The sequence below is a fragment of the Seriola dumerili genome, unplaced genomic scaffold (genome assembly GCF_002260705.1).
Source record: "Seriola dumerili isolate Sdu_G_001 unplaced genomic scaffold, Sdu_1.0 BDQW01000105.1, whole genome shotgun sequence".
NCBI lineage: Eukaryota > Metazoa > Chordata > Actinopteri > Carangiformes > Carangidae > Seriola > Seriola dumerili.
The window spans coordinates 2,037,449-2,060,852 of record NW_019174360.1 but is presented as its reverse complement, the minus strand read 5'-3'; the positions used below and the strand labels follow the sequence as shown (position 1 = coordinate 2,060,852).

Below are 23,404 nucleotides of genomic sequence, written 5' to 3'. Positions count from 1 at the left end.
CCCTTTAAATATCTCAAATGCTGCAATAGATTTTTTCGCAACCCAGCTACAGTGTACTGAAATGTTGACACTACTTTACCTCAGTTATCAATACACATTTAAATGAAATGTGATGTAACCTTGACAAAAAATGAGCAACTTGATGTTTACAACATGAATGGAAACCTATGGCTGCATGAATTTCTGAGAGGCAACAACATAGTTTACACTGTGGTTCTCTCTCATGTGAAGTGTGTGTGATTTCTAATAAAAAATTGGCTAAAATATGCAAAATCACTGACTGTGTAAACTTTTCTGGAACAAATGCAACAAATCTGACTTGTTTCTTTAGGAACTTTAGAAATAAGTTTATAGAGAAAGTAGATCCCTCATATGTTTCAAGTGCAGTGACAGTGTCATCTGTGTGGTTTCCTCTGATTGGCAGACAAATGTCGTGGCCGGACAGAAAGTTATAGATTTCTGTTGCTGATACACTGCTACACTGTGTAGGAATGGGAAGTTCAGATAGGCAGTGAGGCGGCTAATGGAAGGAGTGTGGATTATTCATGTTGGACTCGGTGTCTTATTACAGTGTCCTGTTGCAGCTTAGCACACATACACACTCTCAGACACACACACACACACAACCACACACACACACAACACACACACACACACACACTCGTCCTACTGTATTTGATCATTGCAAATTATACTGTAAATGTGTGTACACACAAACAGACGCTTCAAATTCACAATTTAAAAGTAAAAGACTGACCCTTCCTCATGTGATAAGTGAACTTGTTTAGATGATTGTCCCTCAGTGTGTCTCCTCGTGAATCAGTGTGTGTCTGTGCGTTTGTGATGGGTGTGTATTTGTGAATGTGCTCTTCTAGTACAGGAGGAGGAAGGCAACAAATGAAGGCTATGAAACAGACTATATCGTGTTTTTTGGTCATCTCTACACTCACCTCTGAAGCAGTGTGAGTGTCTCACCGGTTTTTGTGTTGTGTGTGTGTGTGTGTGTGTGTGTGTGTGTGTGTGTGTGTGTGTGTGTGTGTGTGTGTGTGTGTGTGTGTGTGGTGTTTACAGGCTGGGAGTGACGGGGAGAGCATTGGAAACTGTCCATTCTCTCAGCGCCTCTTCATGATCCTCTGGCTGAAAAGGAGTAGTCTTTAATGTCACCACTGTTTGACCTCAAGAGGTAATAATAATGGTCACAGCATAACACTATAATATTATAAGTAAAATAGAGAATAAATATCAGTTCTAGCCCTGGTTTGATCATTGTTATAACCAAATCCCATGAATTTCCTATTTATACTAATAGGTTCTCATGATATTTTACTAAATTATTTTATTTTTGAGTTAGTTTAAAAATTAGCTGGACCTAAATCATTAAAGAAATGTTTTATTAAAGCTGCTATAATCAGTTTTTTATATTATGTTTGTCAAATGGACTTTGAACAAAAGTCCAAATTCCCATGTAAATATTAAATGTTACATGCTAATAGAAAACAGTTGTTTCTATTGTTTGTGTTCACATTTGTTGAAAGAATTTACACATCATAATGTAACTTACCCTTTGATTTGATTGAAGATTTGTATTTAAATTGTGTGCAGGCCCATGGTATTTAGCGTTAGCAGCAATAGCCATCATTGCAGAATAGACAGGAATAATGTGTTTCCTGACAGCTCTAATATTAACACTCAGACTAAAAATAGTAAGTCATCACACTATAAATGGATGAAGTTGTAAACTGATTCCCCTCTGATTAGGAAACCGGCTGACCTCCACAACCCTGGCCCCAGGGACACACCCACCCTTCCTCACCTTTCAGGGGGAGGTACTCACCGATGTCAACAAAATAGAGGAGTACCTGGAGGCGATGCTGGCTCCACCAAAGTAGGTCTCACACACAAACACACACAAAACAGAATAGGAAGGAGAGTAACCAACATGCACAACTAACACCGTGTTCTGTTTCTTAGGTATCCCAAACTTGCAGCAAAGAACCGTGAATCCAACACAGCAGGAAATGACATATTTGCCAAGTTCTCAGCTTATGTCAAAAACACAAGGCCAGATAAAAATCGAGGTAAGCACGCTCATCCAAAATTAATTAATATATGCAGTTGAGTATATCCAGTAGGCATAAAACCCCCACTGGTTATTTGACTTGTAATGACCTTTGACCCTGGAAATGTGTTTGTGTCTGTTTGCAGACTTTAGAGAAAGGTCTAAACAAGGCCTTGGCTAAGCTGGATGAGTATCTGATGGGTCTGCTACCTGATGAGGTTGAGACGGGACGCACAGCGGCTAAGGGAGAGTTACTCGCAAATATCTGGACGAGATGAACTTGACGTGGCTGATTGCAACCTTCTGCCCAAACTTCACGTCGTCAAGGTAACCTGCTTTGGATTAGTCTGGTTTGGTTAATTTGATCTCATCAATTTGTTTTTGACAGTATTACCTGTTTTTGTCAGTGGTTGCAAAGAAATACCGAAACTATGACATCCCGTCTGAATTCAAAGGGGTGTGGCGTTACCTTGGCAACGCCTACAGCCGAGACGAGTTCACAACACGTGCGCAGCTGACTGTGGAAATCGAAATAGCCTACAAGGATGTAGCCAAGAGGCTGGGAAAATGAATGCATCACAACCACAGTACTATTGTACCTTTCTGTCTTCATGGGTAAATTACTAAATAATACCTCTGATACCATGACAATCCACTCTGTACACAGGATGTTTCGTTTTTTAATGCTCATGTGCTGAAAATGTGCTTAAATGCTGCAAAGTGGTAATAGTGTCTCAAAGAAAAAGGAGCATGTGGTAAAATGACTCATCAATGTCTAAAACTTTTGCGCAGCATCTGGAGTCTGATGTCCTTGTAATAGTGCTTACCACAAACAAATGGAAGATTATGGTGATTATACTGCTGATTGTTCTCAAAAATGTATTTTATTTATTGAGGAAAAATATCTAAAGTACAAATGACAGTTAGCAAGCCCATAAATCATAGCTTAGCAAAATTAGCTAGGTCTGTCAAACTTGAGAACAAGATCAAATGTGTAATGAATAGATTGAAAAGTGTCTTTTGTCTGTCCTAATGAAAGCTGCAAATGTTAGCATGCTAAACTAACTAGTTTACTAACCACATTAGTATTGCTAATACACTTTCTTGATCATATTCAGACTTACTAGCTCTACACTGCAACACAACACAATGTTGTTTCTTTGACAAAGAAGCCTGTAACTATGCTAGCTAACAGAGTTAACATTAGAAAATTAAAAATTGAGTGGTAAAATCAATTATTAATCATTGTAAACTGTTGTGTGAGAAATTAAGTTGACAGGCTATAGCAACAGTAGCTGGTGGGGCTAAACGAACGATCATTTTTGAGATATTATATTTCATAAATTTTACTAAAGATTTGCCTATTTCCCATCACAGTTAATCTACTGATTTTACTCTGATAGTTTGATATCATGAATTCTTTTAGTAGAGTATGTAATGGAATAATGGAATGCATAAATCAGCATTTATTAATTTGTTTTTTTCTTGTAGTGTTAAAACCAATAGACCAGAACGTTGTTGTTGAACATACTGTTAAGAATGTGTTTCAAGCCAAGTAATTTGTCTTTTACTGGGGGGGGGTAGCTTTGTGGACTTTGTGGAGATGTGATGTTGCCTTCCTTTTCTTAAGGAGGAAATGAAATGACAGGTTAAATTGTACATTTTTTATTGTGTAATTTTCTTTACTTTTCTCACACCCACAGTAAACAGTCATTCTTACACACAGATTTAATACTTCTCATTCCAAACTGATAAATAAGGCTATAACGAAAAGAAAACAAACAGTTTAACCCAAGTTTACCCCAGCTATTGTGTTGACAGCTTATTTAGTTGCAAACTGATAGTAAGTGAATGTAATTATTTAATCATGAGTGCCTTAGTAGGAATCAAGCTCTCTCTGCCTTCAGCTCTTTATGTCTGTACAGTAAATTATATATATTTGAATATAATATGAATGTATTATTGATGTAATCAAAGGACTTCTAGTGCCCATGGAGCCTGTAAGGTGATAATGTAAACTTAATATGTCTGTAAATGATTATAGCTCAACTATATTCACATTCTTTCTTGATGATTAGAACCATAAACCCACTGTGTATATGTCACTTATTTTGAATAATAAATCTATTTTCTCAGAGACTGAGCTTGAAACTGTCTTGTAGTGTATGCCCAAACAGGGGAATGGATACTGACTGTGACTCTCTGAGCAAGATCAAGTTGCTATTGTCTACACAAAAATAGCAAAAGTTCCTAGGAAAAACAGCAAGTAGGTTTAGCTGATGTTTGTGGAAATACGTGCACATCATCCTACGGTATCATAGATCTCTCTCTTTTGTATGCTAAATATTAAGATACAGTCAGAGGCCCGTCCAAACATAAAAACTCTGCCCTGCGGTACTGCTCTTTATGCTAAGCTAAGCTAACTGGCTACTTCTCATCAAACTCAGTGAGTAGTTCCCAACTTGTCGAACTGCACCCTTTAAATATCTCAAATGCTGCAATAGATTTTTTCGCAACCCAGCTACAGTGTACTGAAATGTTGACACTACTTTACCTCAGTTATCAATACACATTTAAATGAAATGTGATGTAACCTTGACAAAATGAAGGCAGACTTGATGTTTACAACATGAATGGAAACCTATGGCTGCATGAATTTCTGAGAGGCAACAACATAGTTTACACTGTGGTTCTCTCTCATGTGAAGTGTGTGTGATTTCTAATAAAAATTGGCTAAAATATGCAAAATCACTGACTGTGTAAACTTTTCTGGAACAAATGCAACAAATCTGACTTGTTTCTTTAGGAACTTTAGAAAATAAGTTTATAGAGAAAAATAGATCCCTCATATGTTTCAAGTGCAGTGACAGTGTCATGTGTGAGTTTCCTCTGATTGGCAGACAAATGTCGTGGCCGGACAGAAAGTTATATGATTTCTGTAGCTGATACACTGCTACACTGTGTAGGAATGGGAAGTTCAGATAGGCAGTGAGGCGGCTAATGGAAGGAGTGTGGATTATTCATGTTGGACTCGGTGTCTTATTACAGTGTCCTGTTGCAGCTTAGCACACATACACACTCTCAGACACACACACACACACACACACACACACACTCGTCCTACTGTATTTGATCATTTGCAAATTATACTGTAAATGTGTGTACACACAAACAGACGCTTCAAATTCACAATTTAAAAGTAAAAGACTGACCCTTCCTCATGTGATAAGTGAACTTGTTTAGATGATTGTCCTCAGTGTGTCTCCTCGTGAATCAGTGTGTGTCTGTGCGTTTGTATGGGTGTGTATTTGTGAATTGAAATGCTCTTCTAGTACAGGAGGAGGAAGGCAACAAATGAAGGCTATGGAAACAGACTATATCTGTTTTTGGTCATCTCTACACTCCACCTCTGAAGCAGTGTGAGTGTCTCACCGTGTTTTGTGTGTGTGTGTGTGCGTGTGTTTACAGGCTGGGAGTGACGGGGAGAGCATTGGAAACTGTCCATTCTCTCAGCGCCTCTTCATGATCCTCTGGCTGAAAGGAGTAGTCTTTAATGTCACCACTGTTGACCTCAAGAGGTAATAATAATGTCACAGCATAACACTATAATATTATAGTAAAATAGAGAATAAATATCAGTTCTAGCCCTGGTTGATCATTGTTATAACCCAAATCCCATGAATTTCCTATTTATACTAATAGGTCTCATGATATTTTACTAAATTATTTTATTTTGAGTTAGTTTAAAAATAGCTGGACCTAAATCATTAAAGAAATGTTTATTAAAGCTGCTATAATCAGTTTTTTATATTCATGTTGTCAAATGGACTTTGAACAAAAGTCCAAATTCCCATGTAAATATTAAATGTTACATGCTAATAGAAACAGTTGTTTCTATTGTTTGTGTTCACATTTGTTGAAAGAATTTACACATCATAATGTAACTTACCCTTTGATTTGATTGAAGATTTGTATTTAATTGTGTGCAGGCCCATGGTATTTAGCGTTAGCAGCAATAGCCATCATTGCAGAATAGACAGGAATAATGTGTTTCCTGACAGCTCTAATATTAACACTCAGACTAAAAATAGTAAGTCATCACACTATAAATGGATGAAGTTGTAAACTGATTCCCCTCTGATTAGGAAACCGGCTGACCTCCACAACCTGGCCCCAGGGACACACCCACCCTTCCTCACCTTTCAGGGGGAGGTACTCACCGATGTCAACAAAATAGAGGAGTACCTGGAGGCGATGCTGGCTCCACCAAAGTAGGTCTCACACACAAACACACACAAAACAGGAATAGGAAGGAGAGTAACCAACATGCCAACTAACACCGTGTTCTTGTTTCTTAGGTATCCCAAACTTGCAGCAAAGAACCGTGAATCCAACACAGCAGGAAATGACATATTTGCCAAGTTCTCAGCTTATGTCAAAAACACAAGGCCAGATAAAAATCGAGGTAAGCACGCTGCATCCAAAATTAATTAATATATGCAGTTGAGTATATCCAGTAGGCATAAAACCCCCACTGGTTTATTGACTTGTATGACCTTTGACCCTGGAAATGTGTTCTGTCTGTTGCAGATTTAGAGAAGGGTCTAAACAAGGCCTTGGCTAAGCTGGATGAGTATCTGATGGGTCTGCTACCTGATGAGGTTGAGACGGGACGCCACAGCGGCAAGGGAGAGTCTACTCGCAAATATCTGGACGGAGATGAACTGACGTTGGCTGATTGCAACCTTCTGCCCAAACTTCACGTCGTCAAGGTAACCTGCTTTGGATTAGTCTGGTTTGGTTAATTTGATCTCATCAATTTGTTTTTGACAGTATTACCTGTTTTTGTCAGGTGGTTGCAAAGAAATACCGAAACTATGACATCCCGTCTGAATTCAAAGGGGTGTGGCGTTACCTTGGCAACGCCTACAGCCGAGACGAGTTCACCAACACGTGCGCAGCTGATGTGGAAATTGAAATAGCCTACAAGGATGTAGCCAAGAGACTGGGAAAATGAATGCATCACAACCACAGTCACTATTGTACCTTTCTGTCTTCATGGTAAATCTACTAAATAATACCTCTGATACACATGACATCCACTCTGTACACAGGATGTTTCGTTTTTAATGCTCATGTGCTGAAATGTGCTTAAATGCTGCAAAGTGGTATAGTGTCTCAAAGAAAAGGAGCATGTGGTAAAAATGACTCATCAATGTCTAAAACTTTTGCGCAGCATCTGGAGTCTGATGTCCTTGTAATAGTGCTTACCACAAACAAATGGAAGATTATGGTGATTATACTGCTGATTGTTCTCAAAAATGTATTTTATTTATTGAGGAAAAATATCTAAAGTAACAAATGACAGTTAGCTAAGCCCATAAATCATAGCTTAGCAAAATTAGCTAGGTCTGTCAAACTTGAGAACAAGATCAAATGTGTAATGAATAGATTGAAAAGTGTGTTTGTCTGTCCTAATGAAAGCTGCAAATGTTAGCATGCTAACTAACTAGTTTACTAACCACATTAGTATTGCTAATACATTTTCTTGATCATATTCAGACTTACTAGCTCTACACTGCAACACAACAACAATGTTGTTTCTTTGACAAAGAAGCTGTAACTATGCTAGCTAACAGAGTTAACATTAGAAAATTAAAAATTGAGTGGTAAAATCAATTATTAATCATTGTAAACTGTTGTGTGAGAATATAAAGCTTGACAGGCTTAGCAACAGTAGCTGGTGGGGCTAAACGAACGATCATTTTGAGATATTATATTTCATAAATATTTACTAAAGATTTGCCTATTTCCCGTCACAGTTAATCTACTGATTTTACTCTGATAGTTTGATATCATGAATTTCTTTTACGTAGAGTATGTAATGGGAATAATGGAATGCATAAATCAGCATTTGATTATTTGTTTTTTTCTTGTAGTGTTAAAACCAATAGACCAGACGTTGTTGTTGGAAAAATACTGTTAAGAATGTGTTTCAGCCAAAGTAATTTGTCTTTTACTGGGGGGGGGGGGTTAGCTTTGTGGACTTTGTGGAGATGTGACGTTGCCTTCCTTTTCTTAAGGAGGAAATGAATGACAGGTTAAATTGTACATTTTTTATTGTGTAATTTTCTTTACTTTTCTCACACCACAGTAAACAGCTCATTCTTGCAACACAGATTAATACTTCTCATTCAAACTGATAAATAAGGCTATAACGAAAAGAAACAAACAGTTTACCCAAGTTTACCCCAGCTATTGTGTTGACAGCTTATTTAGTGCAAACTGATAGTAGTGAATGTAATTTTAATCATGAGTGCCTTAGTAGGAATCAAGCTCTCCTCTGCCTTCAGCTCTTTATGTCTGTACAGTAAATTATATATATTTGAATATAATATGAATGTGAATTATTGATGTAATCAAAGGACTTCTAGTGCCCCATGGAGCTGTAAGGTGATAATGTAAACTTAATATGTCTGTAAATGATTATAGCTCAACTATATTCACATTCTTTCTGATGATTAGAACCATAAACCCACTGTGTATATGTCACTTATTTGAATAATAAATCTATTTTCTCAGAGACTGAGCTTGAAACTGTCTTGTAGTGTATGCCCATACAGGGGAATGGATACTGACTGTGACTCTCTGAGCAAATCAAGTTGCTATTGTCTTACACAAAAATGCAAAAGTTCCTAGGAAAAACAGCAAGTAGGTTTTCTAGCTGATTTGTTTGTGGAAATACGTGCACAGTCATCCTAGGTGACATAGCTGCATTTCCCCAAAGGTGCTGCTGTGTACACAGCTCCTCCTCCACCTTTTGCTTTCCATTCTTGTTTTCTCCACACAGCAGGTCGCCTCTCTCCTCCTCTGCCTCTTTTTCCCGCTCACCTCTCTTTGCTGTTGGGAATGAGTAGAACGTTTAGATTATTTCTTCACCTCACTCTTGTCTATTTTTATTGACTGAATACTGGTATAAATACTTCAACTTTAGATCTTGTTTCTAGGTTAGTAGCTGAGTCAGAAGATGCACAGCATGCACACCTACAGGATAGATGCAGAACATACAGTAGACCATAGGAGAAAAATAAGCATGTCACAAAATAACTGAGCAATACTTTACTTCCTGCACTTTTGACAAATGCAAAAGCTAATTTGTCTTCTCACAATTCAGTAATTTATCTGGATTTCAGTGGCTCTACATTAGGATACAGGGGACCATTACTATTTGTATCCTGGAGCATCTGACAGCCAGCAGATGGCAGTAAACACAAAGCTTTTATTGGTCTGTTATGACAGTAACGTGTAGTTAGGGATCATCCTGTTTTATGTCTCTTCTGTTTAACTACCCTTATCTGGCAAATGGTATCTAACACTTGCCACATTTATATTCACCATACAAGCTTTGCAGTAATCAAGATTGAGATCTCTTGCTGATAATAAGTGACTGATTTTAAAAAGTGTTTTTTCTGGAATTATCTTATTTTGACAATACATAATTTATTTTCATCCTTCATTGATTTTTTCTAGGCTATAGATGGGTCTTTAACTTTATTTCGCATATGTCCCATATGCTTTACTTTATTAAAAAGTGTAAATACCACATCCATTACAAGTAAAAGCCCTGCATTGAAAATATTTACTTAAAGTAAATTATCAGTCATTTTTTATTCATTTTGTATATCAAATTATGTTGTTTAATCTGTGACCGCTCATTATACTTTACCTTAATTTGTAGTAAATAAATGTAGTGGAGTAAATAGTAAAATTTGTTTCTCTACAATGTAGTTGAGTTGAAGTTTAAATACTAAAATAATGCACTTGTACCTCAAATTTCCAATGTTTTTGTCCTGTCCAGTATTGAGTAAATGTATCAGTCGCCTCAGCGTTAGGGATCGGATTCTTCGTTTTTAGCGGGCTGTGAACACGCAGACGGTCCCTAACCGTTCATCTCGCTCTGCTAGTGGGCAGAGCAAACACAGAGGCTCGTGCGCTGTGGCTGGAATCTCATCTCACCAGTCTACCCCTCACAACGACGTCTCCGCTCGCCCCCTTCCCTGGATTCTTTTAAGTCCTATTACCACCTTATAATATCACCGAGAGCCACCGACACAAACCGTCAAAAAGGTAAGCGTCTTTCTGTCACCTTAACCGCGCCGGAGCTTGTTTTCTGCTCCAGTGTTGAGGAAATAACGCTGGTGGAAGAGGCGCAGTGTTTTAGCCGTGTGTTCTCGGGAGTGGGCGACTTGTCATTGCGGCGGTGCGTGTGTTGTTGTGAAATGAGTGGTGGTCGAGCGAGGCAGCTAGCCGTCCCAAGCCCCGAAAACAAAGCTAATGTAGCCGGAAACGTTGATAGTCGGCGTTTAAGTCGGCTGGTCGTATTAAAAACGGTCAAACGGCGGGTAATAGAGCTGAATAGCTAACGACGCTAGCTGGCTTTTTGCAGCCAGTTAAGGGAATCGGGACGTTAATCGCCGCAGCGAGCAGGGGGTCCCATTGTTTTTACGCGGCAGGTTTAGCTAGCTTATAAGAGAAAGTGATATTAACACGGTGTCATAATGAAGACATTGCGGCGTATCCGCCTTATAGCATCCTTGCATCTTGAATATGTCTCGAACAGGTTGTTTAAGAATACGGTTCATTTCCAAGTCTTCTGAATGGCGGTTAATGATTTACCTCATAGCCACTGTCAGTAATTGACCAGCTGTGCTCTTAATTTATTTCACCTGCTGGTGTACGTCTTTTCTTGATTATGCTCACCACAGAAGAAGAAGAAGGTGGTTGGCAGTTACAGCTGTATTCATCACTGTGTCACTGATACACGACCTTCTCCTTTACCTGACAGTGTTTCTCTCACCTGTGTTTTTGGAGCAGTTTGAACAGACACGGCGTCATAAAACAATAACCAGGCCGTTGCACCTTGTTACACAAACTAGGGAGACATATTGTTTTTTTTTTTGTTTTTTGCCTTCAGAGATGATGTTGCGTTTTGGTGACACAGACTCAGATAAAAGGTTGTGCTAAGTTAGTTTATCATGTTAATAAACGCCCTGTCTTCTTCTGGAAATACTGGAGATCAGGTAATACCTGTATTTCTGGTCAGCACTACACGAAATGACACCTGTTATAATTTCCGCCAAGGTAGGAATTGAAAATAAATGACTGAGGAACAATGTTTGCTATAACAATTAAACTAGAACCTTAATTTATTAATTTAATTATTTACTCAATTATGCCTGATTTAAAAGCCAAGATTATTATAAGGTTCTTTTTAGTTTACAACTGTTTGTACAAGACTAGTCAGACCTAAAAAAAGTGAAATCAGTCAGTAACAGGAATATAGAGAGAATGAGAGGAAAAACACTTAGCTCACCAGTCCAGTAATTTTTCAGCCTGCAACATGAGTAGTCTCATATAATGAGGTTATGACATGCTGATTTGATTATATGAGATGTAGCTTGTGTTATTATCAAGCATGCTGCAAATGTGATTGTGTTGTGTGCTATCTACAGCCTGCAAGAAAAAACATCTTTGTCTTTAAAAATGGTTGTGATGTGGTTTTGGAGAAATGTGTCTGCTGAGAGATTATAAAGTATATCTCATCTTATTCAATGTGACCCAGCAAAAAAACGCCCCCCCCCTGTCTGGTTATAATCCTCGACTGTAGGCTGTGAGCTAATGCTGAGTGTAGTGACCATCTAGAGGTGAGCCACCGACTGCCCCTGGCTTTATAAAGAGCTCTTTCAGTCGCCTTTTTGCCGGAGCCTTTGGGATTATAAATCCTGAGGAAAAGGAGCTTTGCTTCGGTGGCATGCTTCACTGGCAAGAAATCGTTGGAGGGTGTGTGTGTGTGTGTGTAAGAGAGAGAGAGAGAGAGAGGGAGAGGGCACGGTGGTTGTGCTGGTGGGCTCGGGTGGAGAGCCAGCAGAGGCAGTGGAGGGATTGAAGACGGAGGGATGGAGGAGAAGTGGGCTGTGGTGATGGATGCCATGCAGGGAAGTGGAACACTTGGCCTCTCTGTGATTAAAGGGCTCCTGTTCTCTTGGCACAAACACACACACAAACACACACACACTCGCGCACACACACCTGTCTTTTCTTATTTCTGTGGTCAATCTAGTTACTGATCACTAAGCCAAAAAATTTCTGTATCTCCAATGTCAGCGATCCTTAAAGGTGATTTGATTTCCAGTGTTATTTAACGTCAGGGTCAGTAAGGAGTATCCTTAAGGTCAGGCTGATGTATGAATCAGCTTTCTGGAACAAGACCGTGCACTTTAGCCAGAAGCCCCACTCCACAACCTCTCCTCCCAATCGTGCACCACACATTCGCTTCCTTACAGTCAGTCCACTGTTTGGAGCTCTGTAGCTACAAAGCACTCATATATTCCTGCTGCACATTTGAGCTGTTCATGGATAGGGCAGGTCACAAAAAGTGCAGTAAACCCTCTTGAAAAGCTGTTTTCACATCCAGGGCTATGACTAAGAAACTTAAAATGTAATAAAAGGAAGATTAGGGATTTTCAGAATCCTCGCCTCAGATTTCACAAAACAATTTCATGCCTGTTTTTGTCTCACTTTGCAGGTTGAATATTGAACTTTAGGTTGTTGTGGATACACATATATGTATGAAAATGTCCATGGCATGTGAGGCATTTAAATTTGTCATGTAGTGTTGTGATTACTGAAACCACCGCATCTTCAATCAGCCAGTAAAAACCAGCAAAACCAAGATAAACCATCGTCAATGTCAGTGTCAAGGCATAGTCATAGTTGGTTTGATTAAGCACATTCTTAGCCTGTAATGTGATCTGAATGAACAAATGCCTCTGGCTGCAGTTTGTGTTGTTATATTTTACGTCACAGAGATAGGAAGTGAGCACACTTTGACTTTCCTGACATCTTCGAAGGCTTTTAGAGGATTTGGACTTGCATTAAGAGTGAAGACCAGAATTAGGATTAGTTTTATATTAGGGAGAGTGTTATGAGTTAGATGAGCAGTGCAGAGGGCTGAGGGTTTAATGCAGTCGGTGAAGGCCCTCACAGACATGGTGATATCAGTGTGTGCATGTTTGCATACATCTGATTGCATAACGGTTCATTGCCCCTGCACTTATAGCCATAGAATAACCTTGTTAATTTTGCACCAAGAGCATTTTAATGTGATGCTTTTGTGTGTGTTTGTGTGTGTGTGTGTGTGTCTTCTTTTTACTACTTTAGTGTTCTTCTACATATTGTGATGAGGTCAACTTGTGTTGTCATAACAACAAGACTTGTATGTGGTCACTACAGGAAGAAACAAAGTGCCGACCCTCAGCACCTTGTTTGCGGTTCTCACCCACATTGTCACTTGGCTCGTTTCCGACATGCAGGTCATGTTCGGGGTGGTCTTGTCCTCTCCGCCTGCTCTCGTGGCGTGTTGTGGCAGGTTAAACCTGTCAGTGCAAGTGCGAGGAGAGGGATGCCTCTTCTGTGTGTTTTTGGCCAGGTGGATGACTTTATAAGGTGTTTGCACGCAAGTATGTCTGTTCCAACTTCCTTAATGGCAACAAAGGACAGAAGAAACCAATGTACCGCTAGTTCTGTGGAATGAAAAGAGCTTGAGTTTTATTGTGCTGCAGAGGAAGCGTTATTTAAAGAACAAAGAGAGAATCAGACTTGTGAATCACAAGTTCCTGTGAAGTCAGGGTTGCAGTTCGTAGGTGTTTACTGTGCTGCGTTGGTCATGGGGATTCACCAGAAATGCTAACATCCCCATTTTGTACAGTGTTGACACACATCTTTTGTAAGACCTTCAATAAACTGTCCTGTCTGTTGTCTAGCGAAAAAGGGGGCTGTCACTTTTCCCAAAAAAAGTTCAGACGAATTTGGAATGACATGCAAACCATTCGAATTAAAAAAAAGAAGTTTAGTCTATATTGTGTCTCCTATGAAATAAAACAAAATACAGTAATGAAGGCACACGTTTGGGTCACCTTCCTAATGGTGGTGGTGTGAAATCCAGCATGTTTTTTTTCCCCCCCCGGCTCCAAAAGTGCTGAGGCGATTCCTTTTTGTGAAGACATTGTCACTAGTGCGGGAGAAACAACAGTTCTCGCAGGCACTCTGGGTGTGTAAGCTGTCCAGGGACTCTGCTCTATCAGAGCGACCTGTTCCTGAATGGTCCGCTGCGGATGCAGTTGATTGGATTTAGGTTTCCAGAGCGGAGCTGGACTTCGAGGTCAAGGTTTAAGCTATGTGGTTTTACACCGTGTTACTCCAGAGGTGGAGGAAGGAAGTGTCATCGAGCTCGATCCTTCCTTTTTAAAAGAACAGTTACATAACATAATTCTGATGTAGGGTGAATATCGTTTTCTTTTTATCGGATCATACTTAATTTCATTAACTATCACAGAGATTTATATGATCTGATCTCAGATTTCTCCTGATGAAATGAGGCTGTAGCACAGAACTAATTAATGCAACTTTTCTCTGAGTCATTATGAGATTAAAATCCTTCATGAAAGCCAGATAAATTCATGTGTGCGGTCTCGCATGCATTAGATTATATAAGAAGATATACAGCACCAAAGAGGGTGCAAGATTTGTTTACCTTTTTTCCCCCTGTACGTAATATTTCACTACAGTGAAACCAGGCTGCTTTTTGTTAACTATAATTCTTTTCCAAAGCATCAAAATTAGAAAGAAGAAATAAGAAATAAACATTAAAGTCACTGTATTAAATAACTGTTAAGTATGTACTTGTAGCTTAGACTGCTGCCACAATTGTCACAGTAATGCACTGCGTGTTTGGCAGCTTCAGGTGCACAGCAATCAGCAGTGGAGACTGTCAGAGCAAACAGCACTGTAAACAGAGCTCAAAGAAATGTGGATACGTCTCAGCACTCTGCACTCAGCTCAGTCTGAGACAACTAAAATAAGTAAAATTAGACTGTGTGGTGAAAGGTACACGGCTTTCAGCTTTTCACGGAGAGGGGAAGCTAGCTGTCACACACCCGAATACCTCATCTACAGGGAAAACAGTGTCAAATTTTAGAAAAGTAAGCTCAGACACCAAAGATATTCAATACTTCAAATGACTAAGAGGTAACTTTAATACAGAATCAAAGGCCGGTGTCGCGTGTGAGTGTTTCTTTGTCCTTGAAAAAATTGAATGTATGCAAATCTCAAACAGAGCAAAAGAAAATTTTTATTAATTGCTAAATTATGTACAATATTTATCTGTATTTAGCTTCCTTTTTCATTAAGAATAGACCTATATTATTTCACTTAATATTGATTAGAGCTGCAACAATCGACATAAAAATAATCTGCAACTATTTTCAGAATCTATCATCGTTAAAGTAATTTTTATGAAGGCCTGCTTTTCTCTTTTTTATGTCAAAAATTACGTGAAAAAAATCATATTGCAGTTATTTTTTACAAATATTGCGATTTGATGCAAAAGAGCAAATAATTTTTGCATCATATGTTTAATTTTCTCTGTAAAAACAATTAAAAAGATGATATATATGCATATATATATATACTTGCAGCCCTAATATTTATATTAGTTTATATGTGTCAAATAAATTCGTTATGAAGGAGGGCTGTGGTTTAAAAAAAAAAAGGTTAGGAAACATTGCAGTACACTATATTCTACTGTATAATATTGCAAGGTGTTGAAATCTGGCAATTCTTAGATCGTAAAAAACTGGCTGGATACAACAGAGGTATTGTGTGTGTGTGTGTGTGTGTGTGTGAAAGAACAGATGCCTGCTAGCACATTAACATTTATTTTTTAGACTCTGATTGGAGTTAAAAAGGTTGAACTGAGGAGAAAGATGCACATGAATGAAGCTTAAATGCCACGTTTTCCATATGGACATTTACATAGTCACTGTAGTCCCCAGAGATGCTGTGATGAGACACATGATGAGGTGGACGGTGGCAAGAAAACAGAGAAAGCAGAAGAATTAGTCAACATATGAGGTTTTGTCAGCTGAGAAACAGCATGTGGTTGTATTGTTTTTCCCCATTTTTTCATCATCTGACTGACAGGAAGACTGCCCAACTAAAAAATTTTTTTTGACCCTCACCACCACTGGCTGTTTTATTTATTTATTTAACTTTTTTTTTTTTTATTGAAAGCTTCTTTTGCCTGTTATTCTCTTGTAAAAATCCATGTGGCTATACGAACTTTTATGTGACTAAACCTTCAAATTGGCCTTCAAGAGCTGTTTGAGCCCATTAGTGACTCAATAAAGAACACATTAACATTGATCTGGGTGCCTCTCACATTTTAGACAAACTTGTTGAAGCGAGCTGCGGGGGGAGAGTGTGTCTTCAGCCGTGACGCTAGCCCGGTTACAAGCCAGATTCTCACCGGTGAGGTGGTGAAGCTGCGGCAGGGCGTGTTTCTCTTGAAGGCCTAATGAATAATTAAGAGGCGTGGCTTATGTGAAAAAAAGTCCATTAAGATGCAGAGTCACACCGGTCTCCATGGTAGCAGGGCCATATTATCAGGATCACGTCTTTTTTAGCCAGGCAAGAGGCAAACTAGCCCAGTCCAGGTCCTGGAGAGGATTGACTGGAATGTGGAATTTCACTTTTCAAATTAATCCTAACACCTGATCCTCTGAGGGTCTGAGCTAAATGGAGGGTTGTCACGGCATCAGTAAGAGAAAAAGGTGGGCATGAGGCCATCTTGAATTTTTTTTACATTTATAAAAATGTGTATATTTTCATTTATTTTTATTTTCAGATGAGGTTTTTTTATGTTTTATGGGACAGAGCTTAGTGGTTCTGAAATGATTCAACCATTAGTCGACTGACAGGAAAGTAATCTGCAGCAAAACAATAAATGGTTGAGACATTTTTAAAGCAGGTTCCAGCTTCTCGTGTAAATATTTTATTTTATATTTTTGTGTTTTCCTAATCTATGATTGTCAAATGAATATCTTTTGAGTTTTTGCTCACACTGAATCTGATTGGTTTGTTTTTAGACTGGTGTGAAAGCTTGTGTGTGTCAACCCCTGGCTTACCCCAGACATAATATTATGTCTATCTTGTTTCTGGGTTTATGACGAGATCCAGTTGCAGTCTTGAATCTCATAATCTCAGCTCTTGGCTCTTTTGTAAAAAGAAAAAGAAAAAAAGTCAGTGTGAACATGAACCGGACCAGAACTAACGGGTAACAATGTACAGTGTGATCGTGACCTCAGATACGTATAAATGGGCCCTGGGAACTTCTAATGGGCATTTTTCAATATTTGCTCACATTTTACGGACCAGGGGTTTTCAAAGACGCTGTGTGAGAGACACACACACACACACACACACACACACACACACACACACACACACACACACACACACACACACACACACACACACCCCACACACTCCACTGTGCTGCTGAATGAGCCATTAGCAGTTCCTGTTTGCAGTGTAGCCATGGATGTATACAACGATCACTGTGATGACTAAGAGGGGAGTTCTGAAATCATAAGGAGCCTCTGTTTTCTGTGATTTCTAAGTGGGTTTATTTGCAGTGGTTGCAGAGATAACAACATCCTCTGTACGTGTAATTCACACCAACTCTTAAAAAGATGCGTATGATATAAAAATAAATTTTTAAGGCTGCTGGCTGCCTCCTCCTCCAGAGAGCTCTTGCGTTACCTTGGTGTGAGAAGTCAAACTCTATGAAAGCCTATTTATATTCAGGAGAAAAATGGATACTTTTTCAAAGGTGATCCATAATTAATGGCAAGGCTACATCTAGAGCATATTTCACTACTTTCTGTGGTTATACAACAAGCTCTTAGTGTATATTTTTTCAGTTCAGTAGAATGCTCTTTTTTTATTTTTTATATTTTATTTTTTTTTTAGACCTGGAGTAATGCACTGGAATTAATCTCGACCTCCCCTGGCCCGCTTCACCTTTATGGAGTATCCCTTAAACTACACTTTGAGTTATTTTCAGCTCCCACTGCAGATGCAGAGGAAATGGACAGAGTCTTTACCTCGCTCGGCCATCTGGCCCGCTCTTAACGATATGACAGAACAAGGGCAAAGGCTGTGTGATTAGGACTCCGCTGGAAAGATATTAAAGCCCTAGATGATTATTTTGACAATGATGCAATATCATTGTTTACTCTAAATCCCTGCGACGTTACCATAAACCAGTTACATCTGCAGGGAAAATAAACCAAGGATCCATGATTGGTCACTCACTGTAAACACACTGCGACAGCCGAAATCAACGCCGTAGGTGTTTGTTAATCTGAACAAGGTGTGTTCAAAGCAGGAAACTGGACAAAACAAGACTCTACTTTGTCGTGCAAATGCTCAATCTGGGGTCGTTCCATTGGTATTGAAGTAGAAACTGACTCAACTGTTTCTTTTTCAGACTCTGTTAGTTACTGACACGTTGTAAATTGCACTTTTTTTTTTTTTTTTTATTAACGATGTAAAAGATTTCTTTTGAATTTTTGAATTCATAATGCGGTTCTTGACCCACCATCTGTCTGACCTTTTAGATACATATGTATTTAACATATGATTTCTTGTCACACCTTGATTGCAAACAGATGGCCTCCATTCGACTTTTTATGCGACTACTAAAAAGCAATCAGCCGCACCAGATTTAGCTGTTATTTTTGTTTTTATATTTGCACTTAATTTAGATGGGTTTTAACATTAAAGAGTTTACCCAGAGTTCCTCTCGGATCTGGTAGAGTGAAGGCTCTGTGCTGTGCTTCAACACAAAGGTCACCAGTGCAACAATTAAAAACAAACTGTGTTCATTAGGAACACAGTGTGAAGGCTGTGAAACAGGACCTAGGGAACCTGTTAAAACCAAATCTGTAATTTCAGAGCACCACAAAGAAAATAAACATCACTTTCTTCTTTGTTTTACTCTTGTTTTTTCAGATGTGTGTTGTTTTTTTTTTTTTGTCAGATAAAAACACTACGATTATAGTTATCACGTCCATCTTTCAAAATAAAAATTTCTGTTATTTCCTGGTTTGGCGAGTAGAGCAGACCCCCCTCCTTTTAAGTCGGTGCTACAGTGTGGTCGATGACCATAAACTGCTCTGCTGTCCCCAACAGGAAGAAGCTCTTTGTAGCAGATTTGGGAGGACAGCGATTCCTCCCAGGATGGTGGGAGATGATTCAATTGTTTCTGTCTTCACCGTCTCCCTGAACCTGCAGGGTTTTATGTCCTACTTCTTCCAACAATGAAAAAACCATTCAGCAGGTTGTTACGTTATCATCTCAAGTTGCGAAGGGTAGTATATTCTGCAACCTTAGCTGGCTGTCAACACGTAGAGTTTCACCGGGCTGTTGCTGCTGAGAGCCAGAGGGCTCCCTGCCAGACAAATTACAGCCCTGAATTAGAAACCAGAAGGTAACTGAGAGGAGATGTATGTGCTGTTGTATGTGTGTGTGTGTGTGTGTGTGTGTGTGTGTGTGTGTGTGTATATGTGTGTTGCTTTCCCTGCAGATTATAAGACAGGGCCTGTGATTGGAAAGCTACCTAACAAAGGAGTGATGATGCGTGATCAGTTTCTGTCTTTAAATAAGATCGATAGACACAAGAAATCAGGCCAGACAAGAGAGCCAGCTCCGACTGGGAGTGTGTGTATTCAGAAACGGTTCAGTCAGTGTTCAGTGTGGGTTTTGGCTCGCGCTTCTTACAGCAATGTACCACGGGGTAGACTGAGCAGCGTTCCTCTCTGATAAACAGCCCCAAAGCCTCCCATCCTTGTCGGCGCCCAACCAGTGAGCGCTGCCAGCCTTTTCCTGCCCTCCTCCAACAGAGTCCTGAGCAACGAGAGACATCCGATGTTATCAGCACTGCAGATTGCACAGCGCCACTGCCAAGGGCTTGTCTCATGAATTCACAGTGCGGTGCGGAGATTTTGTTTTCTACAGAAAGGCTTGTTTTGCACACACCACAAAGCAAATTAGAGTTAAATGTTAAGTTTAAAAAAAAAAAAAAAAATTGCATTTCTCCTTCTTTTCGGACGATATAGTATTTATCTGCTTTGTCAAAATGTCCACACAGAAAAACAAACAGGAGCCTTCGTCTTAAATCACTGAACAATTATGGTGTGTCATAACCTGCTGTGAGATTCCAGCCCTGCTGGAAGCTGCGTGCAGCTGTCTCTGACCTATTTATGAAGCCGATGGATGTAAGGTGAAAAGAGGCTTTTGTGTGACGGCCTTTTGTGTTTCTTGGAAAAGGTGCTGATGATTTTGTGCTGATATAACCGTGTTTGCTCTGCTTTAGATACAGTAAAGAATAGTCCATGTATAAAACACGGACAGGTGAGAGAATTTTTAGTTGTCTGAGTCAAGTGTATATTGTGGGGCTGACCTGGTGAAAGCTGCACTTCAAAAGCAAGGTTGCAGAACTCCCTTCCCCACACTTAGGATCATTTACTGCTACAGCGGTTGAATGCAGATGAGAGAACATCTAACATCTATTTTCTTTTGACTTGATTGCGTGCTGGAAAGTTTATTTTCTTTTTTTTTTTTGTTCCTCCCTGCCTAAAGCTAGGGGCAATTACTTAGCTGTGTATATAGATTGCCTGGAGGTCAGTTAAGACTTGTTGAACTATTTAACAGCTTCACTAGTGCTGCCAGGCTGCCTCATTTTGCATTATGGGCAAAAGTTTGATGGCAAATTGTGCCGTTACTGGGATGGCTGTGTTCAATCAGCAATAAAGACAGCAAGCATGAAAACAGCATATCACAGTTTAATGTCTACATTATTTAGCTTGCTGGAGTTTTTCCTCACAGTTCTGTGAAGCTGTTCACACTGTGTGAGAACGGGGACAGGCCTAATGACTAGAAATGTGATATTTGTTTGACAAGCATTCGAGATATCCTCTTCCACGGCTGATCAGGGTAGATTTTATCAATTGATATCACCGCAGATCAAAATCTGATCCTTTCATCGCTGTGCTCTGCTGTGTTTTGTCCAGACCGGGCTTTACAGTGCAGAATCCTGCTGCATAAACCAGCGAAAACCTGGAAATGTGTCAAGGCCCTTTTTACACTTCAAGGCCAAAATGTTGTGCCGTTATTCCACCTTAACGCTCTGTTTACAAGGTATAAACATGGAATCGAGGGGGGTTGTTTATTTCCCTGGAATTAAGCTGGTAGGGGAGGTAGTCACAGAACCGGATTGATTGTGTAAAAAAGGAGAGCTGGCATTGTAGGACGGACGCAGATGCTGTTTTCTGTTGCTACAAGTGTGTGTCTACGACAAACAATACGTAGGTAACGGCAGCCTCAAAGGCTTTAAGATTTTCTTCAGACAATGTGGATTTCAACGGTGTGGTGTGACAGGATCGTGAGGTCACCATCTTGTTTTTTAGTGTGCACAATCTGTCAGAAGGTGCAGCTGTTTGGTAACTGTCCACAATGTAAGAAGAAGAAGAAGAAGTTTATGCTCTTTAGCATCTAAACTGAGACAAACATGTGGATGAATCACGTTTATCGTCCACAAGGGAGACAGACGTTTTATTATTTTCTGTCACCGGCACACATCAGCCTGGTTCCACTGATCATGGATCAGCTGGGTGCACCTTCTGTGTGATTGCATGTGTTAATGTAACTGGAACTGGCTTTTCCTGATGCTATAATGACACACGGAGAACAATGGCTGATTTCAGTGTAACTTCAGCCACCCTAAAGAGCAACTTGCCCAAATCAAGCTGTTGGGGGTAATTTTCAACCCACGCAAGCACATGACCGGTTCTTCACGGAGATCAACGTCTGTTTTAGTTAGTGCTGGAACATTTAATCAGAGGTAACCGTCTCTATTTTTTTCTTTTGTCTCTTTGAGGGGGCATTTAATACCTTCATTAGATGGCTGATAATAGAGGTATGAGAGGAAATGAGTGGATGGAGAGATAGGGAGTGATGTTGTGGTTCACAGTTGGTGCTGTCAGTAGATTTGATAATGAAGTTGAATCATTTCAATTAGTCCCAGCTTCTAAACTAATATGAAAGAACTGAACATTTTTGAGTTTTGGACTGTTTGTTGGGCCCCTTTCCACTCTTTTCTGACAATCAGTAGACTAAATGATTGATAGGTTGTAACCACAGTTTTATTTGAGGTACAGATTTCCTCCGGTGAACAAGTGACTCAAATCTTGTCTGACCTTTTGCCTCCTACAGATGTTTTCCCTTTTTCTAAGAGTACATGGATAATCCTTTGACCTTTACTTCTCAGACATACATTAGATCTGATGCTGAACCACAAACACACACACACACACACACACACACACACACACACACACACACACACACACACACACACACACACACACAGTCTAAGTGTGGGAGAGCTTCTTCATTCATACAGCAGAAAGGCCTGTTGAGAATTTGATTTAAAAAAAAACAAAGTGTCAGTATATTTAAAATGTTTGCGTTCTTGCTTGTCAGTGGGGAAGATAGATTGTAGGCGATTCTAATGTTTATATTTTGAGGGAACTATAAACCTTCTTGCGTAAATACATACAGCTCCATCAGTCATAAACGTCACGCTGTCTGGGTGAGACTCTGTCTGTGTAGCTTCTCTTTCAAGAAGCAAGAGGAGAATTTTATATTATCTTGTTTGAGGAAGTAGTCACAAGTATTTCTGCTTAAAGCCTGCATTGCTATCCCGTCATATAGTCAATACTGCCATCCCCAACGCAAGTTAATCCTCCTTTTGAAAGAGATTTTAGCTGGACTCGGCCTTGTGGTACAGTTTTTAATATTATTTACCATGTTTAAAAGAATCAAACTTTATATATCACTGACATTAAGAAGGTGAGGAGAAGTCACAGCGCACAGTAAGCCTCCCTTCCCATCCAGTCAAATGCTGTGTCACCAGTCTGCGTACATACCGTAGGAGCTTCCACACACAATGACCTCCAGTTGGGATACAGTGTGCCTCTGTGCTATGTGGTGTGCTGCGGTTATAAAACCGCCTGCGGTGCTTAAAGTAACAGGCATGAGGCCTGCTCTGTGCTCATTTCCAAACACCTCCTTTTTGGCAACCTGATCGGATGGGCCGTGAGGTTGTTTCTCTCTTACTCTTTGGAAATCCATTGGTGCCCTGTTGAATCACAATCCGACCTCAGAGAAACATTATTTTAGACAGCGGGACAATGTCACTGCTATGTCTCTGCCTCAAAGAAGGGTTTCATATAGACGGATTCACTTTTAAGTGCTGTAACGGTTAATTGATTTATTGATTAGTCGACTGAGGAAATTAATTTTGATAATCAAGTAACTTAAGTCATTTATTAAGAAAAAATTCCAAATATTTCCCTGTTTCAGCTTCTCCCATATGTGTAT

The 23,404-nt window shown here is 39.6% G+C and overlaps 2 protein-coding genes and 1 pseudogene across 3 annotated transcripts in view; all 3 read left to right on the top strand.

The window, feature by feature from the left end:
• LOC111222708 overlaps window positions 1-2,630 on the top strand; it is a 3,515-nt pseudogene extending 885 nt beyond the window's left edge.
• A 1,811-nt stretch (window positions 2,631-4,441) lies between these two features.
• On the top strand, window positions 4,442-8,635 carry LOC111222707 (chloride intracellular channel protein 5-like). Its single transcript, XM_022746526.1, has 6 exons — window positions 4,442-4,505; window positions 5,528-5,637; window positions 6,205-6,330; window positions 6,418-6,524; window positions 6,650-6,831; window positions 6,912-8,635. Exons 2-6 carry the CDS (start codon window positions 5,582-5,584, stop codon window positions 7,074-7,076), a joined length of 636 nt encoding a protein of 211 aa, XP_022602247.1. The 5' UTR covers window positions 4,442-4,505; window positions 5,528-5,581; the 3' UTR covers window positions 7,077-8,635.
• A 1,429-nt stretch (window positions 8,636-10,064) lies between these two features.
• mgat5 (mannosyl (alpha-1,6-)-glycoprotein beta-1,6-N-acetyl-glucosaminyltransferase) overlaps window positions 10,065-23,404 on the top strand; it is an 81,309-nt gene continuing 67,969 nt past the window's right edge. For both annotated transcript variants that reach the window (XM_022746508.1, XM_022746507.1), the window contains exon 1: window positions 10,065-10,186. The gene's annotated coding sequence lies outside the window, so the exon portion shown is untranslated. The remainder of the gene's footprint in view (window positions 10,187-23,404) is intronic.